We start from the raw sequence: 19,429 nt of genomic DNA on the forward strand, positions 1-19,429 counted from the left end.
GAACCCTATTTGGTGCTATACAGTTTAACACTATTCAAAGGTTCTTTAACCGACAATATTATCACTGACAGAACAGAACTCTGTATTTTTAAATCATTTAAAAACATTGTGTGCTAATTTAATGATAGAGTCAGTACAAATGACACCAAATGACTTAGAAGAAACAGTGTTAAAACACCGTCTTCCCATTAAACTGCAGTGAAACGGTCTCTCAGGTAACAGGACAGTGTTGGTTACAGCAGAGCTGACCGTCACAAACAATAACAGCTCTGTTACTGAAATGTCACCGAGGTCAGGACATTCCAGCTGTTTCTCTCTCACAGACGACGACGCAAACACCGAACGTAAACACCTGGCGTTTCCTCTCTTACTGTCCATTCGGTCACTCACAGTACGCGGTAATCCTCCACCTCCACATGCAAAGCTAGAAATGCCCTCAGCTCCTCTCCAGCTTTCCATACATGCACAGACTTCTGGGTAAACAGCTTTGCATATGTTTATGTTCATTCAGACAGAGACAGTGTTGTATACTGGTCTCCAAAGCAATTACTGTCAATAATCTGCAGATTAGTGTATACAGTAGAACAGAGTGTATATCACAATACCTACATTTAGAGTCAGTTATTCATTCAGCCTAATGAGAAACTGTAGAACAGACTCAGTTTATATCACAATACCTACATTTAGAGTCAGTTATTCATTCAGCCTAATGAGAAACTGTAGAACAGACTCAGTTTATATCACAATACCTACATTTAGAGTCAGTTATTCATTCAGCCTAATGAGAAACTGTAGAACAGACTCAGTTTATATCACAATACCTACATTTAGAGTCAGTTATTCATTCAGCCTAATGAGAAACTGTAGAACAGACTCAATTTATATCACAATACCTACATTTAGAGTCAGTTATTCATTCAGCCTAATGAGAAACTGTAGAACAGACTCAATTTATATCACAATACCTACATTTAGAGTCAGTTATTCATTCAGCCTAATGAGAAACTGTAATTGCAATCTAGCTGTATTATAACCATAATGTAACAAATGTGACTGCAGTATAACCACTGTAACTGCATTCTTACTGCACTCTAACTGCACAGTAACTGTTTTGTAACCGCACTGTAACTGAATTGTAACTGTACTGTGACTGCACTGTAACTGTACTGTGACTGCACTATAACCACTGTAACTGCATTCTTACTGCACAGTAACTGTTTTGTAACCGCACTGTAACTGAATTGTAACTGTACTGTGACTGCACTGTAACTGTACTGTGACTGCACTATAACCACTGTAACTGCATTCCTACTGTACTCTAACAGCACTGTAACTGTTATGTAACTGCACTGTAACTGTACTATAAATGCACTGTAACTGTTATGTAACTGCACTGTAACTGTACTATAAATGCACTGTAACTGTTTTGTAACTGCACTGTAACTACTATAAATGCATTGTAACTGTTATGTAACTGCACTGTAACTGTTATGTACCTGCACTGTAACTGTACTATAAATGCACTGTAACTGTTATGTACCTGCACTGTAACTGTACTATAAATGTGCTGTAACTGTTATGTAACTGCACTGTAACTGTACTATAAATGCACTGTAACTGTTTTGTAACTGCACTATAAGTGTAATATAAATGCACTGTAACTGTTTTGTAACTGCACTGTAACTGTACTATAAATGCACTGTAACTGTTTTGTAACTGTACTATAAATGCGCTGTAACTGTTATGTAACTGCACTGTAACTGTACTATAAATGCGCTGTAACTGTTATGTAACTGCACTGTAACTGTACTATAAATGCACTGTAACTGTTTTGTAACTGCACTGTAACTGTACTGTAAATGCGCTGTAACTGTTGTGTAACTGCACTGTAACTGTACTATAAATGCACCGTAACTGTTTTGTAACTGCACTGTAACTGTTCTAAACTTGTGCTGTAACTGTACTATAACTTCTGTAACTGCACAACTGTACAGATATATTACAGACCAGTTTGAATCTGAGAGAGAACAGCAGACAGAGAGAACAGAAAAAAATAAGGGGTAAAGCAAAAAGACAAGAGAGACAAAAAGCTAAAGAGATGAGAGAGACAGAGAGAGAGAGACAGAGAGAGAGAGAACAGAGAGAGAGACAGAGAGAGAGAGAGAGAGAGAGAGAGAGACTATTTGTTAAAACAGTATCTATTTCTATATTTCCTATTACTAGCTCCTTTTCTCTAACAGGACTGAATCTCTCTCTCTCTCCCCCCTCTCTCTCCCTCCCCCTCCCTCCCTCCCTCTCTCTCTCTCTCTCTGTGCGGAAGTGGGCGCGCGGGGCTGGGCGCGCGCTGATATAAACTCTGGCAGACTTCCTCGTCGTGCACTTTCTGCAGCAGCAGCTCGGTTTGGCTCTAGACTCCGGCAGAACAGTGAGTGTCTCTCTCTCTCTCTCTCTCTCTCTCTCTCTCTCTCTCTCTCTTTACTGGGTTTAACTGTGTGTTCTCTCTCTCTCTGTGTGTAGCGCGCGCAGACATGAGCTGGGACGGCTACATCCAGAATCTGATCAAGAGTGAGTGGCTGGATGACGCGGTGATAGTCGGATACACGTCCGGTCAGGAGTCCGTGTGGGCTTCGGCGCCCGGAGGCTGGCTGAGCGGAATCACGGTAATCAATACAGCTGATCAATCACCACTGATCACCACTGATCTCACACCGGCAATCATCCTCAGTCACCACAGGGCAGGGCCAGGCAGGGGCAGAGACTCAGGGACCTGCAGGAGCCGCTCGAGCGCTCTAGAACCAGAACCCCGCTAGAACACAGAGTTCTAGAAGTTCCACTAAGTTTTCTGAACTGGAAGGTTTCGGCTTTGTTATCTAGAACCCTGCAGCTAAAACAGTTATTTCTGCTGTTGGGTTCTGGAGCTGGAACTCTCAGTGGAACTGAAAGTTCATCGTTAATAAATCTATAAACTGTTTAGTCCTTATTTAATAACAATGGTAATAACAATGGTAATAACAATGATAATAACAATATTAATAATAATGATAATAATAATAATCTTTAATTGTCGTCATCGCGACTTTGAACTTCCACGGCGATGACTGTAAATCTCGCGCGCGCTGGAACCGGTGATGCTTAGCGCGCCAGTTAACGGGTTCTAGAGCTGCACGAGCGAGTTTGAAGCCTCTCCTCCGCAGGAGCGCGCCTCGCTCACGTGACCGCCGCTGTCCGCTCGTCTCAGAGCCGCTATTGATCCGCTGATCGGTCAGTGATGGTCAGTGACGGTCAGTGATGGTCAGTGACGGTCAGTGACGGTCAGTGATTGATGAACGGTGAGGGGAGCGGGTGGCGGCTGAGCGCGCGCGGGTTTGGGATGGAGAGGGTTTGATGCTCCGCGTGCTGCAGATTCGTCTCCTTATTTGGGCATGAGAACTAAACTTGGTGCTCGCGCAGGGAGGAAGTGTGCAGCGCTCGAGACTCACTTCCGCCTTCACACGCTCGCGCTCACACACTCACACGCACACGGGGAGGAAGTAGAGAGACTGAGAGCAGAAGAGCTCGTGACCTTATTGATTACTGATACAGCTGATATCTATACTGGTATCTATACTGGTATCTATACGGATATCTATACTGGTATCTATACTGGTATACTTATATATCTCTGTTTATAGAAGTGTGTGTATCTCTATCCGCCTATTCAGCCCACAGCAGTTTAGCCCCGCCCACTCGCACTGAAGGTGTAAGAGCTCTCAGAGTTTCGGCCAGTCAGAACGGAGCTCATTTGCATATGAAGCCTTTAAGGCACAGTTATTGGTAAAGACACCCAACAAGCCAAAACACAGTAAACGGTCCTTTAGTGACGTTTGTTTCTCATCAGAGGCTTCAGCTCAAACCTGCGGAGGAAAGGAGGGACACGCCACCAAATATGGAAATTCTGATTCAAAATTCACATGCAAATATCAAAAATCCCACTTTTCCTCAGATTGTTAGACTGATTTTATGATCAGTGAACTCATGTGTGAACATTCAGAAGTGTTCTCAGAGTTTTGGGCCCCGCTGTGTGTTGACTATTGGGTTATTGATCACTGATCAGAAAATGTCAGCGTGATTAAGTTAGCAGTGCTGACATTAATGTGGTAAATGAATGAAAACTTTAGCCTCCCGTCTTCGGTGAGTGCCAGTTCTGCTGCGGTCGGGTGCAGTTATGACTGTAGTGCAGCTCTAAGATCCTCTAACAGCTCTAGATAACGAGGTTCTCCTTCAGTCTGATAGTCAGAACCAAAGCTCCACCTGCAGTAAAAGCTTCACATGAGAGGCTAAACAGCTAGAGGTTCACTGTAGAGGGAACACTGACCACACCTTTAAACTCTGTCACTGTTTACCAGCATCCTCACCTCATAGAACCTCACAGAACAGCTTCACAAAAGCTTAAAATCTTAAAAAAAAAAAAAAATATTTGCTCCAAAAACTGCACAGAAGGTTTAGTGAGCGTGTTTTAATGATCAGTTTTGCCTGTAATGTGATGATATGGCTGATATCTGGGAGCTTTATGGTTTTTGAAAAGCTGAATAATCAGATATCTGAGTGGGCGGAGAACCTCTACTGATCAGAGAATCCTGCTGATAACTGTGCTCATCACTGCTGATGTGGATAAACAGTGAAAAGCTCAGTTCTGAAGACGTTTCAGGTTCAGGTTCATCAGATTTCTCTGTATTTAAAGTCTGTTATTTGGCGCCGTGTTGATCCTGACTGGTCTTTATTAGAATCAGAGACTCTAGACTGGGTGGGTGGTGGTGGTCAGGTGGTCAGACGCTGGTCAAACCTGCTTTCACTCATTTTAATCACAGTAGCTGGAGGTGCTGCAGAATGAGGAACCCGGCGTAACGCTGGAGTGCGTGAGTGTGAATCTCCCCTCTTTGGGTGTTTTTGTGCTCTGAGTGTCACAAGATGAACTCATGCTCTGAGTTTGGCTGCTGCTGCTGGACGGTTCCTCATTCTTCTGCTCCTCTGTTCTGACTGATGATAACACCCCCCCCCCTCGGTTCTCTTCCTCGTGCCTCCACACGCCTGTACAGAGCTCTCCGGCAGGCCTCACTCATGTCTGCCTTCAGAGAATCCTGTGGCCTCCTTTGGGGCGGGGCCAACTCAGCAGGCGTGTAAACTTTGTAACGGGAAGCCCCGCTCTCCCTCTCTGACACTGATGGGTCTTAACGCTTCACTTCCTTTTAGCTGTCAAAAGAAACTCAATCACCGCTTTGGTTTGGTGCCATGGGCTCCTTTCTAAGCCCCGCCCTCAGACCGCCTCTGCTACAGAACTAGCCTGGTGATTGGTTAAGTAGAGCGCTGAGGCCAGTAGTGAGCTGGAGTAGGAAGTACAGTCCACGTTAGACCAGACCAGTAACAGTTAGACCCCTCTGATGGCCATTAGACCACTCCAGAAGACTCACCCAGCCCTATCAGACTAGTCTAAAACCTGTTAGATCAGTCTAGTCTTCATTAGGCTAGTTTAGTCTCTCTAGTCTCTTTAGACCAATTAGGACAGTTCATTGCCATTTAGAGTAGTCCAGTTCTCTTTTAGAGTGGTCTAGTCCTCATTTAGAGTGGTCTGTCCCCATTTAGAGTGGTCTAATCCCCATTTAGAGTGGTCTAATCCCCATTTAGAGTAGTCCAGTTCTCTTTTAGAGTGGTCTAGTCCTCATTTAGAGTGGTCTGTCCCCATTTAGAGTGGTCTAATCCCCATTTAGAGTAGTCCAGTTCTCTTTTAGAGTGGTCTAGTCCTCATTTAGAGTGGTCTGTCCCCATTTAGAGTGGTCTAATCCCCATTTAGAGTAGTCCAGTTCTCTTTTAGAGTGGTCTAGTCCTCATTTAGAGTGGTCTGTCCCCATTTAGAGTCGTCTCGTTCTCATTTAGAGTGGTCTATGCCCATTTAGATTGGTCTGTCCCCATTTAGAGTGGTCTTGTCCCTATTTAGAGTGGTCCATTTCTCATTTAGAGTGGTCTGTGCCCATTTAGAGTGGTCCAGTCCCCAGTTAGAGTGGTCCAGTCCCCAGGTAGAGTGGTCCAGTCCCCGTTTAGAGTGGTCTATCCCCATTTAGAGTGGTCTGTCCCCATTTAGAGTGGTCTTGTCCCCATTTAGAGTGGTCCATTTCTCATTTAGAGTGGTCTAATCCCCAGTTAGAGTGGTTTAGTCCCATTTTGGAGTGGTTTGTTTACGTGCTCTGAGCTTGGTGTGCGGTTAGGTGTGGAAGGTTGCTGGTCTGCCTGTGCTGTGCAGTGTGTGTTTACTGGTGTGTGACTAACACTGAGGTGTGTGTTGTGATTCTTTAAGCAGTGTTTCTCTCTCAGTCTGATCTGGAGATGAACTGAGAGAGAGAGATAGGGATAGAAAGAGAGAGAGAGAGAGAGAGAGAGAGCAGCTCTGTAACCGATACACTGATACAGGGATGTTGGCTTGTTAATAATCAATATTATAAGTAATTTAGTGGAATTTGGTTCTGTCATTGACTCTGTCGGTGACCTTAGTTACACTGTAAGTTTGTACTGTAATATCGTTACTGTAGTAAATTTACAGGAGAAGGAAAAACATTATTTTCACACAAGTTTAATGAAAAAAGGTTTAATTTCATGCAGTTTTGAATTATTCCTGTTGTTATTAAGGTGTGATGGATATTTGTGTAGGTTTAGTAATTGTCAGTGGTTCCGCTCCATGTTTACAGTGACCTACACTCTTTAAATAAAGGTTCCTCAGGTGGTTCCTGGGACGATACCGCAGCAGAACCACTTTTGGATTCCTAAAGAACCATGTTTGCAAATGGGAAATGAGTGTGTGGAACATTTTAAAGAGTTTTCACACTTTTTTTGGAGTTTTTTCAAACTTTAAGAACACATTTCTTTTCAAGAGTGTGGAACGTGTGCTGCAGTAGAACATCTGTGTTTAAAAGTCAGAGCTGGGCGTCGTTCTCCAACGTGAAGAAACACGAACGAGTTCCACAGCAGGAATGTGAGCACTGAGGGAACGTTTCAGAAATCCACCTACATGTTAGAACTCGCGTGGACTGAGACAGGAGATCAGAACTGAGCAGAGATCTAATCTCTCTCTCCCTCTCTCTCTCTCTCTCTTCCTCTCTCTCTGTATCTCTCTCTCTTTCTCTCTCCCTCTCTCTCTCTCTCTCTCTCTCTCTCTCCCTCTCTCTCTGTATCTCTCTCTTTCTCTCTCCCTCTCTCTCTCTCTCTCTCTCTCTCTCCCTCTCGCTCTGTATCTCTCTCTCTTTCTCTTTCCCTCTCTCTCTCTCTCTCTGTCTGTGTCTCTCTCTCTGTCTGTCTGTCTGTCTCTCTCTCTCTCTCTCTCTCTCTGTCTGTGTCTCTCTCTCTGTCTGTCTGTCTCTCTCTCTCTTTCTGTGTCTCTCTCTCTGTCTGTCTCTCTCTCTCTCTCTCTCTCTCTCTCTCTCTCTCTCTCTGTATTCTCTCTGTATCTGTCTCTCTCTCCAGCCGGCGGAGGTCAGAGCCTTAGTAGCGAGTGAGCGCGGTGGTCTGTTTGCGAATGGAGTGACTCTGGCTGGTAAGAAGTGCACGGTGCTGAGAGACGCTCTGAACGTAGACGGCCAGAACACCATGGACATCAAAATGAAAACATCAGATAAAGACCCCGACCCGTTCCCCTTCACCATCGGCAAGTCCCACAAAGGTACGGCCCACTGACTTACATCTACACTGCACTTAAACCTTTACAAAAGCTTTACAGCAGCTTCACTGACTCACACTTACACCTACACTGCACTTAAACCTTTACAAAAGCTTTACAGCAGCTTCACTGATTTACACTTACACCAACACTGCACTTAAACCTTTACAAAAACTTTACAGCAGCTTCACTGACTCACACTTACACCTACACTGCACTTAAACCTTTACAAAAGCTTTACAGCAGCTTCACTGATTCACACTTACACCTACACTGCACTTAAACCTTTACAAAACTTTTTGTTCCAACATTCTGCTCTTCTTTAGTTTAACCAATTAGACTAAACTGAATGTCTAATATGGCGCGCTGGTCAGATTTCAGGCCTACGCTGTTCAAATAACATTAATACTCAGTTACTGTTGAATTTACTCAACTAATCTTTGAATTGTTTTATCAAAGGAAACCACAGAATTACGAAAAAGAAAAATTCATCACATTAATCTGCAGATCAGTAACTTCTGTTAGCTGGCTACGACTAATCGTATCACGTTCACAGCTTTGATTTATGGGTAAACCGTTCATTTGTCTAGACTGTTAATGTTCTTAACTGAGCCTCGTCTCTGTCGCTCACTCAGAGAGATCCTAGAGCTTTTATTAAAGACTCGTGATCAGAGTTTCATATTTCAGACGCTCGTCAGAGGCGGCCGAGGTCAGTCGGCTAATCAGTCGTAGTGGTCCTGGTCCACGAAGAACGTTTGGACCCTGAAGCCTGTAAGAGCCTCAGTGTCGTCCCTTTGATCTGTTTTATCTCACACGTGTTGTTTTTGAGGAAGTCCTGCATGAGGGCAGCTTCATAGCGTGTAAAGATGGTTCTACAGTGGAACGTAAACTCACAGCACGTCCTCTAATAAGACGCAGTCCTGCTGGTTAAACTAATGACTCTCCAAATCCACAAATCCAGTTCGGTTGAGACTTCAGGGCTTTTTTGTTTGTTTTATTTTGTTTTTTTTTTTTAAGAAAAAATTCTAGGTTTTATAAAATCACCAACAGTTTGGAACCGTAAAGAGGAGAACCCTGGAATTAAAGCTAATTGTCCCAGCATGCCTTGCTCCCTGCACTTCTGCAGAGCTGCAGTGTGAAGGAGGCTTTCTGACAGTAAAGCATGAGTGTGGGAGCGGAATCCAGTGCTAAGCTGGTGCTAATGCTAAATACATTAGCCGGTCATCCAGCCGAAGTGTCTCACTAGGTGGGTCTGTTAGCGAGTAACGACGTCCTGAATCTGCAAAAGGCCTGATTCCCTGGTAAAAGGTGGCTTTTATTACCCTGATACAAAAACCAGCACATCATTTTTGTCAAAATAACACCTTGTTTTTGTAATTTTGCACATTTTTACAGAATTTGATGAAGGGACCGGCAGAAATTGGCCAAAATAACATAGAAAAAAATCTGGTTCCATTGACTTCCATTCAAAGTTAGGAAGGTTTTTTCCTTCTCCTTTAAAATGAAATTAAAAAATTTGGACGCATGTTTTGCTCTGAGAGCAGCACACGTTGTGTTGGGATGCTGGTTCAGCTGGTCAACCAGTTCGAGCGTACTGGGTGACCAGCTAAAGCAGCACCAGGACGTCGTTACTCACCAACAGACCCACCCAGAGCATAAAGCGACGCTGTCAGTGAGGATCTTCGGCTGGATGACCGGCTAACGTAGTTAGCATTAGCACTAGCTTAGCACTGGATTCCGCTCCCTGAGCTGTAAAGATGAACGAGCCCACGTGATTAATATGTATATATTTATGATTTATATGATTAATATACAGCCGAACTTCATAAACTGGGGCTCTGCAGACGTACAGGGAGCAGAGCATGCTGGGAAAATTAGCCATGACTCTATGAAATAACCGGTTTAACCACATTTTAACCGAAACCTTTCACTCTGGAACCGTCCTGAGTGGTTTTGTTCCCATTTTCGAGCTCAGCCTGGGAAAAATGCGGTTCTTTTTTAGTTTCCCTTTCGGTTCCTTTTACTAACTCTGTGAAAACCAATCGGAACGTTATCATTAAACACGTCTAGAGCTTCTTAGAACAGCTGAAGCTTTTCATTCAGATTCAGCTCTCGATTCTGAGTGTCCTCCAGATTCGCGATGCTCTTTCTAATCACTGTTTATGAGTTAATATGTATCTTTAATTAACTAATTAATTAATTAATCTACTTTTTTGTGTCTTTCTCAGCTCTGATCATCGCTAAAGGAGTGAAGGACGCTCATGGTGGAAAGGTCAACCCTCCGGTGTTCGACATGACCGCATACCTCAGAAAGATGAACCTCTAAAGACACACACACACACACACACACACACACACTCACACACACACACACACACGCACACACACACTCACACACACACACACGCACTCACACACTCATACACACACCGCCTGTCTCACTGCTGTACACACACACACACACACACACACACACACAGACACACACACTCAGAGCGGCTGAGAGAGAGTCTGACCAACGACCAGCTCAGCGAGTGAGTGAATGTATGAATGAGTGAATGAATGAGTGAAGCTAGTCTGGAGTCAGTCTGAGGTCAGTCTGAGGTCACTCTCTCTCTCTCCTGCTTCTCTCTCTCTCTGCGACCTGCGGTCTGCTCTCTCCTCCGCTCCGGGAGCCGAGGCCGCAGCTGATCAGACCCGTTCATTAACCGATTGATTGACTGATTGATTGATTAATTGATGGTACGTGACACTGGGTGGGCGGAGCTTCATCTCAGGCAAATTTAGCATCTGTTTATTTGTTAGTTCGTTTATGGTTTATTTTTTGATGCTGTACTGAACAAAATCTGCCCCCCGGCTGCCCAATAAAGAGATTAGGTTTATACTGAGACCCCCGAGTGTGTGTGTGTTTATTTCAACTACACTATTAATAGAGATGGTTCTTCAAGGGTTCTTCGGTAAAGAAAATGTTTCTGTAGAACAATGAACACTCAAAGTATCATCTGCATGCGGTTCTTCAGATGGATGTAGAATGTGTTGTTTATGGTTCTAGGGCTCTGCTGTTGTTACAATGTCAAGCTTGTAACAATAAAAGAACCCTTTTCAGTGCTATATAGAACCCTCTTCAAAAAGAACCATGTACAACACATTCTACATCAAATCTGAAGAACTGTTTCACCATGCAGGGATCTCTTTAAGCAAGCACATGTTTTTTGAGTGTTCTTGGTTCCGTACAGAACCACTGTCCTTACTAAAGAACCCTTGTGTGTACAGTTTAATGTGTTAAGCCCTTTTCACATTAGACTCAATGCTCTTGTATTGAAATCAGTTGCTGGTTTGTGTTGTAATATAAACGTCTATATTGGCTCTTTATTGCTTAAATAAACTTTGTGTAAAATCCTGTGACTAAAATGTTCTAAGCTCAAAACATAATGCTCTTCCTGATGGTTCTGGCTGGTCAGAGTCCAGATTTAAACCCTATAGTGAATATTTGGTCTCATATTAAACCCAAACCAGCTCAGCAGTGTTTTCCAGCTGTGTGAAGCCGTCAGTGCTGAGAGGATCAATACTGACTCTTCTCTCTGTAAAAGACTGTCTGAACATTCACACACTGAACTACAACACTGAAAGAAATCAGAGTGAAAAACTCTCATATTAAGTTACTTCGTCTGTTAGTTTAATGATCCGTTGTTAGGATCATTAAAAGTGAAATATTTTGCCATTTTGGCCTTTTTTGCTGAGGAGTGTGGATCAGAAATCAACAATAAAACCCTGACTCACTGCCACTGCTGGCTTTCTCACCATGTAATGTACAGCTACACTCTTTAAAAAGATGGTTCTCCAAGGGTTCTTTATTGTAGACCAGAACCATGAACACTTAAATGGTTCTATGCATGGTAAAATTATTTTTCAGATTGATGGAAAATATGTTGTATATGGTTCTAACCTTTTTGGAAAGGGTTCTATATAGCACCAAAAGGGTTCTACTCTTGTAAGTATGACATTGTAACAATAGCAGAACCCTAGAACCATATTATCAATCTGAAGAATCATTTCACAATGAAAAGATCCATGTAAACATTTCTGTGAGTGTTCATGGTTCTAAATAGAACCATTGTCTTTATTAAGGAGCCCTAGAAGAACCCTCTTTTTTAGCTGTGTGTATGAACGGGGGGAGATGCAGGTGGGTTCACAACATTAATCTACAGACGGGATTCTGCCACCTTGTCAAAGAGTTAAAACTACATTTGTTTATTAGCCTAGATCACGTGTGTCAGGCTCCAGTCCTCGCGGGTCAAACTCTGCAGCTCAGTGCCTCATTAAACACACCGGATTCAGCTCATCAGCTAATTAAGACCTTCATGGACTGAATTCAGAGCGCTGGATGAGGGTAAATGTGGCCCGGAAGGTCCCCAGTCTGACACGCCTGAATGTGGCCCAGTTTGTATATTACAGCTGTCTAGAAACTGTTAACATGCTGCAGAGAAATTAGATCAGAAGTGTATTTTTTGCCTGTGGTCAGGCTGTGGTCAGTGTGAAAGGCTACATTGATTAATATAGGAGTGAATTGCATGAGGCACGGTTACCACATCTGGTGCGAAAAGGACTTAAATTCAGCGTCAACTTCAGAAAATATCAGCAGGTAAATCAGCTCTCAGCTGTGCGAGTCAGTGAGTCACTCTCTACCTTCATTCCAGCTTCCATTCTTTTCAGAAGCCTCACTTTCAGTTCCTCAGAGAATCTGCAGACACACCTCCAAAGTTCAGCCTCACAAGTCAGAACCTCACTCCACATCTCAGGCGTCCCGTTTTGGGTTCTATCAATGTTCTTTTTTTTGTCTACTTTTCTCAGTAAGCCCTGCTGAAAAAGATCATAGAACCCATCAAAAGGTTCTGCTGATTTTTGCTGGCGTCCAATAGTCTCGTATGGTGTTCTGTGTAGATAAGTGTAAAGTGGTTGGTATGCAGATCAGCACCTCCAAGTCTCAGTCCATGGGTTTGGCCCGGAAAAGGGTGGCATGTCCCCTCCAGGTGAGGGGAGACGTCCTGCCCCAGCTGGAGGAGTTTCAGTATCTCGTGGTCTTGTTGACGAGTGATGGGAGAGGGATGGTGAGACCGGCCACAGGCTGGGACAGGCGGTCACTGTACCGGACTGTAGTGGTGAAGAGGGAGCTGAGCCATAAGGCGAAGCTCTTTGTTTACCGGTCAGTCAACATCCTGACCCTCACTGTGGTCATGAGCTGTGGGTAATGACCGAAAGAATGAGATCACGGATACAAGCAGCAGAAATGAGCTTTCTGCACAGGGTGGTGGCCACACTCTACTGACAGGGTGAGGAGCTCAGAGTAGAGCCGCTACTCCTCCACACTGGGAGGAGCCAGTTGAGGTGGTTTGGGCATCTCCTAAATACCCACTGAAACATCACTGAAACATTCAAGCACTCAAATGGTTCAAGGTTGTACAGAACCATTGTCTTTACTAAAGAACCCATGGAGAACCATTTTAAGGGTTCAGAACATGGTTGCCCAAAGTTACCATACCCAATAAGAGAACAAGCCTATTTGTATAATTATATAATTATTCATTATTATGTCATGCAAAGGGTTCTTTGAGTGTTCATGGTTCCTTATAAGAACATTCTTGAAGAACCCACTTTTTTAAGAGTGTTCTGATGTACAGATAAGTACGGTAGAGTTTCTGATCTTTTCCAAAATGTGCTTTATAACACTTCACTGTATCTTCTTATGAAGATGCTCATCAGAGTGAAACTGGGGGGCTGGGGGGCTGGAGGGGCTGGGGTGGTTGAGGGGCTGCTGTCATGTGGAAGTGTGTGGCTGTTGATTGTTCAGCCAGCTCTGGCGGCGGGTTCCCCCTGGAGCACGTACATAAAACAGCACTCGTTTGAAGCTCTACACCCTTGAAAAAGATGGTTCTTCATGGTTTACTTAGTAAAGAAACTGGTTCTATACAGAACCATGAACACGCAAAGGTCCTTTTGCATGATTAAGTGGTTCTTTGCATTATGAAAGTGTTCTTCAGATTGATGGAGAATGTGTTGTAGATAGTTCTACATAGAATCATTTTGAAAATGGTTCTATATAGCACCAAAAGTGGTTCTTCTACTGTAACAAGCTTGACATCGTAATGATAGAAAAACCCTTTTCAAAAAGGTTCTATATAGAACCATCTACAACATATTTTCCATCAATCTGATGAACGCTTTTATGCAAAGGGCTCTTTGAGTGTTCATGGATCTACATAGAACCATTTTCTTTACCAAAGAACCCTCTTTTTTGAGAGTGCAGGTCTCTCGATGTTCCTCTACATCGACGCCACAACACTATAAATACAGTGATAGGAAGGACTATTAATAAGTGTTATGGCATTAATCATCAAGCGAAAGTGAAGAAAGAAGTGAAAATGGTTCCAGAGCAGCTCAGTGCCTCTTTCTGTTTGAGTCACAGAGAGAAAACTGAATGTCATTTTAGAATTATTATAAATCATAAACGCAATGAAACGAGCAGATTAATGAAATAAAGGAACCTTAAGAGTGAATAAAAATACCAACCGATCAGCTAAAACGAGATTAGCTGATGAGATTGAGGTGAGCGTCAGATTATTCTGGTTGCTGTTGCACAATCAGTAACTACACACTTAAAAAAGAAGGTTCTTCAAGGGTTCTTTAGTAAAGGCAATGGTTCTATATAGACCTGTGAGTTCTAAGAACCGTTTCATGGTTCTTTAAATGGTGAAATCGTCTCAGGTTGATGGATAATGTGTTGTATATTGTTCTACATAGAACTTTCATGAAATGACTGACCATTGTAACAATAGCAGAACATTTATGGTGCTGTATAGAACCATTTCACCATACAAAGAACAATATAAGCATGCAAATAATTCTACATAGACATCACGGTTCTAAATAGAACCACTGCCTTGAAGAACCATCTATTTTAGGAGCACAGATGTTCCACTCAGTGGAGTGAGGTTGAACCTGCAGTGCTGGAGGTGGAGATGTTCTCTGCAGATACGGTTCTCATCTCAGGCCGAGTGTCTCTGAGTTTCTCCTCGTCTCTGAATGGAGCTACAGATTAACAATGATGAGCAGCAGAAGTGAGAACCCCTCAGTTCTGCCTGAGAACAGAGAGGAACCGCAGTGACAAACAGGAAGCGGTGAGTGTGAGTGAGAGCTGGTGTGGTTTCCTGAGCAGAGCGAGAGGACAGTGAGGATGCGTAATCTCTCTGTAATCTCAGACGCTCTCTGGACCTTAACGGACCTGCAGGAGCTCAGACTCGGGGTTACGTCTGATCTGCTGCTCTGCTCTCAGACACAGGGCACTCAGACTGAGAGTGTCTCCTGTTCAGCTCTCTAACAGCAGGGGGCGCCGATTACACCTGCAGCTAAAGTTGGAGCTTTGGCCCCACCTGCTGGAGGATGTGGGTATCACAGCTCAGTGTGCTGCAGTGAGATTAGATTACAGCACGGTTTACAGATTATATTAGATTATATTAGATGAGATTAGATTAGATCAGAGTTTATTCAGTTTAAAACTGAAGGACATTGTTACTGATGGACCAGAACACCCAGATATTAAAATATAAGACCTGAACAGAAAATGGATCACATCTCAGTGTAATGAGAAACAATGCAATAAAATAAAATTATATATATATATATATATATATATATATATCTATACATCTACAAGGTGTAATCAAATATTATTATTACATTTATTGTTATTATTAGATGCTGTGTATTATTATCATTATTATTATTATTATGATTATGATTATTAATATGTGTGTATGTGGGCTGTAAGTAAAGGTCAGATGGGGAGCAGATGATTCAGGCTCATCTCTAATGTTCTCTGGGCAGTAGATCTACAGTCTTTGTAGAACAGTCTGTAAAAGCTCCACATTAAAGCTGCAGATGATCAGCGAAAGAACCAGACTGAGAACTTTAACACACAGAGACAGGTCAGTTTTATTAACATAGAAAATCACAAAGTAGCTTCACAGAGAATAGACAAGGAACAAATGAGCATCACCCAGAAAACTCCCTCAGAGAGAACACACTGAGAGGAACCAGGGCTCAGAGAGGAACCAGGACACTGAGAGGAACCAGGAGACTGAGAGGAACCAGGACACTGAGAGGAACCAGGACACTGAGAGGAACCAGGACTCAGAGAGGAACCAGGACACTGAGAGGAACCAGGACTCAGAGAGGAACCAGGACACTGAGAGGAACCAGGACACTGAGAGGAACCAGGACTCAGAGAGGAACCAGGACACTGAGAGGAACCAGGACACTGAGAGGAACCAAGACTCAGAGAGGAACCAGGACACTGAGAGGAACCAAGACACTGAGAGGAACCAAGACTCAGAGAGGAACCAAGACACTGAGAGGAACCAAGACTCAGAGAGGAACCAAGACACTGAGAGGAACCAAGACACTGAGAGGAACCAGGACACTGAGAGGAACCAGGACACTGACAGGAACCAAGACACTGAGAGGAACCAAGACACTGAGAGGAACCAGGACTCAGAGAGGAACCAGGACACTGAGAGGAACCAGGACTCAGAGAGGAACCAGGACTCAGAGAAGAACAGGTCAGAGAGGAACCAGACTCAGAGAGGAACCAGGACACTGAGAGGAACCAAGACACTGAGAGGAACCAGGACTCAGAGAGGAACCAAAACTGAGAGGAACCAAGACACTGAGAGGAACCAGGACTCAGAGAGGAACCAGGACACTGAGAGGAACCAGGACTCAGAGAGGAACCAGGACACTGAGAGGAACCAGGACTCAGAGAGGAACCAGGACTCAGAGAGGAACCAGGACTCAGAGAAGAAAAAAATGAGTCAGAGAGGAACCAAGACACTGAGAGGAACCAGGACACTGAGAGGAACCAGGACTCAGAGAGGAACCAGGACACTGAGAGGAACCAGGACTCAGAGAGGAACCAGGACACTGAGAGGAACCAGGACTCAGAGAGGAACCAGGACTCAGAGAGGAACCAGGACTCAGAGAAGAACATGAGCAGAGAGGAACCAGACTCAGAGAGGAACCAGACACTGAGAGGAACCAAGACACTGAGAGGAACCAGGACTCAGAGAGGAACCAAGAAACTGAGAGGAACCAGACACTGAGAGGAACCAGACACTGAGAGGAACCAGGACTCAGAGAGGAACCAGGACACTGAGAGGAACCAGGACTCAGAGAGGAACCAGGACACTGAGAGGAACCAAGACACTGAGAGGAACCAGGACACTGAGAGGAACCAGGACTCAGAGAGGAACCAGGACACTGAGAGGAACCAGGACACTGAGAGGAACAGGACACGAAGGAACCAAGACAGAGAGGAACCAAGACACTGAGAGGAACCAGGACTCAGAGAGGAACCAGGACACTGAGAGGAACCAAGACTCAGAGAGGAACCAGGACACTGAGAGGAACCAAGACACTGAGAGGAACCAGGACTCAGAGAGGAACCAAGACACTGAGAGGAACCAGACTCAGAGAGGAACCAGGACACTGAGAGGAACCAAGACTCAGAGAGGAACCAGGACTCAGAGAGGAACCAGGACACTGAGAGGAACCAAGACACTGAGAGGAACCAGGACACTGAGAGGAACCAGGACTCAGAGAGGAACCAGGACACTGAGAGGAACCAAGACTCAGAGAGGAACCAAGACTCAGAGAGGAACCAGGACACTGAGAGGAACCAAGACACTGAGAGGAACCAAGACTCAGAGAGGAACCAAGACTCAGAGAGGAACCAGGACTCAGAGAGGAACCAAGACTCAGAGAGGAACCAAGACACTGAGAGGAAACAAGACTCAGAGAGAAAAAAAGGAGTCAGAGAGGAACCAAGACTCAGAAAAGGAACCAAGAAACTGAGAGGAACCAAGACTCAGAAGAGAAACCAAGACTCAGAGAGGAACCAGGACTCAGAAGAGGAAGCAGGACTCAGAAGAGGAAGCAGGACTCAGAGAGGAACGAAGACTCAGAAGAGAAATCAAGACACTGAACCATTTATTATATTATGACACGGAACCATTTATTATAGAGAAACCAGCACTCAGAAGAGGAACCAAGACTCAAAGAGGAACCAGGACTCAGAGAGGAACCAGGACACTGAGAGGATCCAAGACACTGAGAGGAAGCAGGACTCAGAGAGGAACCAAGACTCAGAAGAGAAACCAAGACTCAGAAAGGAACCAGGACTTAGAAGAGGAAGCAGGACTCAAAAGAGGAGGCAGGACTCAAAAGAGGAAGCAGGACTCAGAAGAGGAACCAAGACACTGAGCAGAACCATGCATTATAGAGAAACCAGCACTAAGAAGAGGAACCAAGACACTGAGAGGAACCAAGACTCAGAGAGGAACCAGGACTCAGACAGGAACCAAGACTCAGAAGAGGAACCAGGACTCAGAAGAGGAAGCAGAACTCAGAAGAGGAATCAAGACTCAGAGAGGAACCAAGACACTGAGAGGAACCAAGACTCAGAGAAGAAAAAAAGGAGTCAGAGAGGAACCAAGACTCAGAAAAGGAACCAAGAAACTGAGAGGAACCAAGACTCAGAAGAGAAATCAAGACACTGAACCATTTATTATATTATGACACGGAACCATTTATTATAGAGAAACCAGCACTCAGAAGAGGAACCAAGACTCAAAGAGGAACCAGGACTCAGAGAGGAACCAGGGCACTGAGAGGATCCAAGACACTGAGAGGAACCAGGACTCAGAGAGGAACCAAGACTCAGAAGAGAAACCAAGACTCAGAGAGGAACCAGGACTTAGAAGAGGAAGCAGGACTCAAAAGATGAGGCAGGACTCAAAAGAGGAAGCAGGACTCGGAAGAGGAACCAAGACACTGAGAGGAACCAAGACTCAGAGAGGAACCAGGACTCAGAGAGGAACCAGGACACTGAGAGGAACCAGGACTCAGAGAGGAACCAGGACTCAGAGAAGAAAAAAATGAGTCAGAGAGGAACCAAGACTCAGAGAGGAACCAAGACACTGAGAGGAACCAAGACACTGAGAGGAACCAGGACACTGAGAGGAACCAGGACTCAGAGAGGAACCAAGAAACTGAGAGGAACCAAGACACTGAGAGGAACCAGGACACTGAGAGGAACCAGGACTCAGAGAGGAACCAAGACACTGAGAGGAACCAGGACTCAGAGAGGAACCAGGACATTGAGAGGAACCAAGACACTGAGAGGAACCGGGACACTGAGAGGAACCAGGACTCAGAGAGGAACCAGGACACTGAGAGGAACCAAGACACTGAGAGGAACCAGGACACTGACAGGAACCAAGACACTGAGAGGAACCAAGACTCAGAGAGGAACAAGGACTCAGAGAGGAACCAGGACACTGAGAGGAACCAAGACTCAAAGAGGAACCAGGACTCAGAGAGGAACCAGGACACTGAGAGGAACCAAGACACTGAGAGGAACCAGGACACTGACAGGAACCAAGACACTGAGAGGAACCAAGACTCAGAGAGGAACCAGGACACTGAGAGGAACCAAGACTCAGAGAGGAACCAGGACTCAGAGAGGAACCAGGACACTGAGAGGAACCAAGACACTGAGAGGAACCAGGACACTGAGAGGAACCAGGACACTGAGAGGAACCAGGACTCAGAGGGGAACCAGGACACTGAGAGGAACCAAGACTCAGAGAGGAACCAGGACTCAGAGAGGCACCAGGACACTGAGAGGAACCAAGA

The 19,429-nt window shown here is 44.6% G+C and overlaps 1 protein-coding gene across 1 annotated transcript; it reads left to right on the forward strand.

Moving 5' to 3' along the window:
* The first annotated feature begins 2,323 nt into the window (after positions 1–2,323).
* On the forward strand, positions 2,324–10,087 carry pfn1 (profilin 1). The gene is made up of 4 exons (XM_036591194.1): positions 2,324–2,425; positions 2,518–2,660; positions 7,489–7,684; positions 9,910–10,087. Exons 2-4 carry the CDS (start codon positions 2,529–2,531, stop codon positions 10,005–10,007), a joined length of 426 nt encoding a protein of 141 aa, XP_036447087.1. The 5' UTR covers positions 2,324–2,425; positions 2,518–2,528; the 3' UTR covers positions 10,008–10,087.
* Positions 10,088–19,429: the final 9,342 nt, after the last annotated feature.

The sequence above is a fragment of the Colossoma macropomum genome, unplaced genomic scaffold, assembly GCF_904425465.1.
Source record: "Colossoma macropomum unplaced genomic scaffold, Colossoma_macropomum, whole genome shotgun sequence".
NCBI lineage: Eukaryota > Metazoa > Chordata > Actinopteri > Characiformes > Serrasalmidae > Colossoma > Colossoma macropomum.